The 6,791-nt window shown below is 49.9% G+C and overlaps 1 protein-coding gene across 1 annotated transcript; it reads left to right on the top strand.

Annotated features, from left to right (window-relative positions):
- Nucleotides 1-5,146: 5,146 nt before the first annotated feature.
- BJ212DRAFT_1538641 (FAD dependent oxidoreductase) lies at nucleotides 5,147-6,791 on the top strand (the record flags this gene model as incomplete). The annotated part of the gene is made up of 5 exons (XM_041341830.1): nucleotides 5,147-5,324; nucleotides 5,384-5,486; nucleotides 5,543-5,983; nucleotides 6,065-6,164; nucleotides 6,589-6,791. Coding segments are annotated over 5 exons (1,025 nt in total), but the record flags the coding sequence as incomplete, so codon positions are not given.

The raw sequence follows: 6,791 nt of genomic DNA, 5'->3' as shown, positions 1-6,791 counted from the left end.
GAGCACTTGGGTATCCTGAATGGCACGGCATTTAGTGCAGCTGTGAGTGCACTGGTTGTGAGAGGCGCACGAGGAGTGAGCGTGTTGGGTGCTGTGAGTATTTTTATGCTTGACCTTCGCGTCCTGCATCGGACTGACTTGTCTGCGGTTATAGGTCCTAACGGCCATGTCCGTTGAAGCGATGCTCGGCGCAAGGGGCAGCTTTGATCCCTTCGTTAGCGAGGCAAGGCCGCACATTGGACAGGTGCGTTTTTTCGGATTTTTCACGCGGTTAATAGAGCTGATTCTTTTCTTCCTTTTTTTCGTTTTCTTGTGGTGACTATCTTGCGAAACACAATGCATTTTTCACATTGCAAACACTCACGATTCCCTGGTGGCTCAATCCAGATTCATTCCGCGCGTCTCATGCACGCTCTACTCGCCGGATCTTCCTTTGCGAGTGAACATGAGGTAGAAGTCAAGATTGAGGATGATGCTGGGGTGTTGAGACAGGATCGGCAAGTTTTGATCTCCTTAGTCCTACCAAAATTGAACGCTAAACTACCGCAGTTACTCTCTCCGCACAGCCCCCCAATGGCTCGGTCCTCAATTTGAGGACCTCGCAAATGCAGCACAAGTAGTCACGACTGAGGTTAACTCCAGTAGGTCGTCCCAACCCCGTAGCCACATACCAACTCATCCTTTACCCCAATAGCCACCGATAACCCGCTCATTGAGCCCCCTTCCGCGTCGAATAACCAGACCGGACAGGTTCACCACGCAGGGAACTTCCAAGCACTTGCCCTGACGAACGCGATGGACCACGTCCGTCTCAGCCTCGCACACATTGGGAAGCTGATGTTCGTGCAACTTACGGAGATTGTGAACCCGGCAATGAATCGGGGCTTGTTCCCGAATTTGGCGGGTGGAGAGGTCGGATTGGATTTCGCGTTCAAGGTGCGTGATTTTGGTCTGGTTGTAGTCGATGGGATGGCTTATTGCAATTACGCGGACAGGGTGTTGATATCGCCGCTGCGTCATATGTGGGCGAGTTAAATGCGCTTGGTGGAATGAACGTTGGCGTGGGCAATGTGAGCGCTGAGATGCACAATCAGAGTGTCAAGTACATCCTTTTTCTCTCTCTCCTTCCTTAACTAACCTTTTCAACCCTACAGTTCACTCGCGCTCATCTCAGCACGGTACACTCTCACTGCACTCGAAGTGTCCACTCTTCTCGCTGCATCACACCTCATGGTGATATGCCAGGCACTCGATCTCCGTGCACTCGGCGAGGAGCTGCACGAGGCGCTCCCAGGACTCATCCGCTCATCCCTCCTCAACACCTTCCCTTCGCTCACTGATAACACGACAATTACCTCCCTCGTAGTAGCTATCATCCCAGCACTCACAGAGACGCTCGATCACACAACAACGCTCGAGACAAACGCACGGATGTATAAGGTTGCAAGCGCATGCGTAGTACCGCTCGTCACAGCCCTCTCGACTTCTCCAGTGCAAGGCGCAGAGCTGAGCGCACTCCCGGTGTTCATTACATCCGTTGCTGCGGGGCTGGTGAACAAGCTGACGGAGTTACGGTGCGCGTATCTTGGCGTACAGCCGTTCGCGGTGCGCGGTGCAAGCCCGAGTGCTGAGCAGACGGGGGTGGCATGGCGCGGGCCCACCCCAGCAAGCAAGTACCTCGCGCCTCGAACGCGTGCACTCTACGAGTTTGTGAGAGTGACACTTGGCGTGCGAATGCACGGGGCTGGAAATCTTAGGGGGGATGTGTTTGGGATGCGGGATGGCCTAGAGGGTGAGGATGGAACGATTGGGAATGGGATTTCGGTCATTTGTGAGGCGATTAGAGATGGAAGGGTCGGGCGGGTCGTGGTAGGGATGCTTGAAGGCATCGAGGGCTTGTGAGGAGCTCTCGTAGTCCTTCCACGATGGCTGACTTCCAGGTCCTTACATACTGACAGCCCGAGCAGGTTCGGAGAGGCAGTCGATGTCTATAACACTGTCATCCTCCTACTTTTATTTGTTTTATATTCATAAGACTGTATTTGATCATCGACATCCCTTATTCCCTTGCATGCATATATACTAGCCCGCACGCATTTATTTCCTACACTGTTCAAAGATTCCCTGTCTAAATCATGTATAACAGGCCTCTCGGATAGATTTAGGATACGTGTCTAATAGTGTTTTTTTGACGCGTTAAAGTCTCTTGATTCTTGGTATTGAACAGGTGCAGGAGCAAGTGCTACAGGCATAGCATGATAGTAACCGGAACCGTAGGTATCGTTGACATTTTGTGAAACACCGTGACGGCCGCACGATGTTCAGCAAGACTTGCACCACCACATCCTCCGTCACGGTCGCGATTCGCATCGTGAGTAAATATTTCGATCGAGCTGTTACCACGAGGCTTTCCCATCTTCCCTGAAAGCCCTGGCACGTATGAGACTCGGAGGTCAAGAGGTTGATCTCCGGGAGTCTCCAAGCCAGTCCTGCTACTTTCTGCACAATGGACTATGTTGTCCGAGTATCCCAGGCTCAGGCTCGGACTAGAGCGGCTACAACATGTGCCTCTCCGATCCTCTCTCTTCACTCAGCAGATGATTTTCCCCCGGCAAGTCATGGGTGAGTTTCCGTGGTTGGTAATCAATATCAACATTGTGTGCCAGGGTCTAATTCACTTCCCCCACCGCCGCCGCTGTCCTAGAAGCCATGTGCTCAACAACTGCAAGCGCAGCAGGACGAGGCGCCGATAATGAACTTCCCACCGCAAAAACTCCGAAGCGAGTTTCATGAGACGTCATGGCTACATTCGAAGTACCGTCCTCATGCGTCTTTGTCTGGGGTGGGCCTAATTCATTCGTATGTTTCGGAGATTAGCTGACAACTGATAAATTTCTAGAGCTCGCAATATAACCCCCCTACCCCGCGGGGACTTGGCACACGCTCCAAGTGTTCCTCTAAGTATAGACGAACAATAATTATATTCGACTTCGACATACGGACTCTTAATCAAATTCTCTGATTTGATCATGGTCTGGGTGCGAAGCCTTTTCCTGAGTAGCTGAAGAAGGGCTTTCCAATCTAGCTTTAGCCCTTTCCTCGCCAACTCCACCACGAGTGCTCGCCTTTCCTCATGCAGCACAAGGTTCGCCACATCCTGCGGCGATAACTATGTGTATCGTTACTCGAAGCGTGGTCACGGCGCACATGCGCCGGCTTGTTGGCCCACCGGACGGATCTCAGTGTTATTCAGTATCTGTTGTTTCAATAGCTGCGTTTATTTTAGAGGTTCTCCATGTATGCCAGTGGCGACAACATGTTTGATAGAAATCGAAATATTGGCGTGATGTTCCCTTGTCGAGGTCTTGGATGAGGGACAAATTTCTCAAAAGGAAAGGGCGCCTGTGGCACTGTCATGCTGATCATACTCACACTCTACGTTCTCTAGACCATTCATGCAAAAAGTTATTCCCCCGCCACCGATAGGACGCCACGGTAATAAACAAAACGCGGCATATTATGCTACTTCATGATCCATAAAGTTGACCTGCCGGACGGATCTCACCCGTCTCCTGCCCCTAGGAGATTCGCTCGAAATCTATTGAAACCCGATAATATTTGACATAAAAATGAGCGATTTCTCAGAGGGTGTTTCCGGACTCTCACAAATGCGGTTGAGTTGGATCAATCGGCATCGCCGAGCCTGAGGCCTGACCCACGGTGAGTCGGAGTACATACAGTGCGGGACCCCCTGTCGATATCGTTGCTCCATATATGTGCGTGCATTCTGCATTCTGTTTTGATTCACTGGCATGCGGTCTGTGTCATCGCGTATCATCCTCGTATCGGACCATTACAGCTGCGGCGTGGTTTTCGACTTGACATCGTTGCGTTCCATCAAGGTTCTGTTACCGCACTCCATTCTCGTGATCGATTCTCGTACCTGTCTTCGAATGAAGCCCGCCCTCCATATCTCAGGGTTATAGGATATTACTTTGGATAATCAGATCTTCAAAGTGTGCCATCTTGACCTTCTTTTCTTTTCCCAATCGAGTTGGGCGACTCTGTGGGGTCAAAGCCTGTAACAAATCATTTTTCCGGGCGGAACTACGGTGACCAAGCCAGGAGTGTGTAGGCGCCAGTATAGTATAGGATCAAGCTCACTGTTACTGACGTTGGCTGTACTCATCATGCGTTGACAACATCTTGTGTCATGTAAGTACGTTCATGACTGGATTGACAACATTCCGGTGTCAGTGTGTCCCGTGTCAACTCTATTCGCTGTTGTATCGGTCTTTCTTGAGAATTAACGTCGCCAAATGTCATGGAGATCCGATATCAGCAAGCGTGAGGAATCGGTGTTAGAAACCAAAGAATTCTGGTCATAATGGACGGCCATAGAAAGCGTTGAATGTGGGTATGCTTGGTGGCGATACCCTCGATACATATGCAATTAACAAAACGATTCGTCTGAAGTTGAGTGTTCGGACAGCTGTCTATGCGGCTCAGCAAGGTCGTGCGGTCTCTTAGTGTCGACGAGAGGTATTATGCAGCCAGGGAGTTGCTTGATGTAAATGAAGATTCTTCGTGAGTCGTATCCAGACTGATGTGAGGTCACGTGGCTATAACTTGGGACTCCGTGATTATATAAGTCAGGCTGGTCCCGAGCCTAGAATGTCAACCACGTTGAAGAGTAGTTACTGTATGTGAAAAACTCTTCAAGGAGATAACGTTAGGAAGTCACGACCGCCAGTAGCACAAATAGAATGCCAGAGATGTTTTCCGAGTCCCTCGGATCGAACTAGAGCACAGTCGCAGGCTACTGAGAGGTTGGGTGGTCCGTGTCAACTAAGATCTGGAATGTGGAGATTTGAAGTACGTATCAGGCTCATCAGGCTCATACATACCACAAATAACAGTCTTTAGCCGTGGTGCAACGGTGTGCCAGCGATAGCATGAGTCTGAAATCCGAATCGATACTCTTAGTGGATCAAACTATAGTCTCATTAAATCGGTACTAGAGACAGTCGTTCCTTCTCGATTTTGCATAGAGCCCTGCAATGGCCGCGGAGGCAGTCTACCATTGTTGAACTGGTCAAAGGCTCCGAGTCATAGCTTGTTACCACCACGTCCACGTAGTACGGTAATGTCACTGACAAGCTCAAGTTCCTCTCCAAAGCCTGTAGTGGTCATCGTCGGCGCGGGTGCTTTTGGTTTGTCCACTGCTTACCACCTGCTCGAGCGTGGCTACACCGGTGTGACGGTACTCGATCGTGCTGAGCATCTGCCCGCGGTCGATGCAGCGAGCACTGACATGAATAAAGGTGTTTTGTTGTTTCTAGTGCCCCTCTGCGACATCGAATAGCTTAACTTCAGTATCAAGTGGTTCGTTCTTGTTACGGCGATCCAGAATACACGCGGCTTGCCCGCCAGGCGATCGAAGAATGGCGCAATGATATGTGGCAAGACTGTTACCATGAGTCTGCGTTTCATTTTTTCTCTCGCTGAGAGTAGATTATAACCATAGTATCAAATACTACAGGTGCGGTGTCCTCAACTTGGGCGATGCATACACTGAGCGGTCTATTATCAACGATCTCAAGCACGGCGCCAAGGTCGAGCGCTTAGATAGTCCTGCATCCATCAGAGCACAGTTTCCTACGGACCTTCACAATTCTGGTAGACTTGGGACATTCACGTCGTTGGACGTCTCTTCTACAAGCTACACCAATCATGATGGTGGTTGGGCAGAGGCTGAACGTGCAGTCGGTCTCCTCATGGAACATGTGAAGAAACGCGGTGTCAAAGTCCTGCCTGGCAAGGTAGTTCAAGAATTGGTCAAGGACGAACGTGGACAAACAAAAGGAGTCCGCTGTGCCGACGACTCTGAATACGAGGCTAATGTAGTGGTCCTTGCTCTTGGTTCGTGGACTGCGAGCGCATTCCCGTCGTTAAACCTGACGGGAAAGTGTCTTGCTACGGGGTAAGTAGGCAAGGTTTCCGGTGCTTGGCTCAATCTGATGTGATACTACTTGTACTTTTTACATGTCAACTATCTCAAAAGTCAATGCGTAGCGACGATGCAACTTACGCCGGAAGAGGCAGAAGAATATCGCAAGACACCTGTCGTACTTGATTTCAGGACCGGCTTCTACGTATTCCCAGTGAGTCATCATTTTTCCAAGTTTATTCCAAGAATGTTTTTACTTCATCAAGTGGTCTAATTTTTCAAACCTCATTATATCTATTACACATGTGATTTGATACATGTGTTTGTGTCATGTCTGTTGCCTTGAACGTCTGGGAACACACGTGCGCAGAACTCCTTACCACTTATCTCCGCGTATTCTCAACGGTATGGAAATATTTTCTGTCGTGTCCCACACATTACCCAACCATGAATCTCAGTGATCACTGATCATCGATCACCATGCCACTGACATTCAGTTGAAGGCTTTGATTAACGATCCCTAGCACAGTCTGACACGCTCCGACATCGACATTGCGTACCATTTTCTAGTTTATTCCCCCCTTCCTGGCCCGTCAATTTCATTCATCGTAATTGACGTTGACCGAGCTTTTTTGTAGCCAACATATCGTAATGTTGTCAAATTTGCAATCCACGCTGCTGGACACACCCACGCAGTTCCTGGATCCACCATATCAACCCCGCGTACGATCGCCTCTGACCCAGACAACGGCCTATGGATACCGCGGTCAGTCTTGAAGGAGTTAAGGGTCCAGCTGCGGAGTGTATACCCTGCGCTTGCCGAAAAACCCTTCAGCGGGAC

The sequence above is a fragment of the Suillus subaureus genome (genome assembly GCF_016647635.1).
Source record: "Suillus subaureus strain MN1 chromosome Unknown BJ212scaffold_475, whole genome shotgun sequence".
In the NCBI taxonomy this organism is placed as follows: Eukaryota; Fungi; Basidiomycota; class Agaricomycetes; order Boletales; family Suillaceae; genus Suillus; species Suillus subaureus.
Note: the sequence above shows the minus strand (reverse complement) of the source record. Positions and strands in the feature narration are given on the sequence as shown.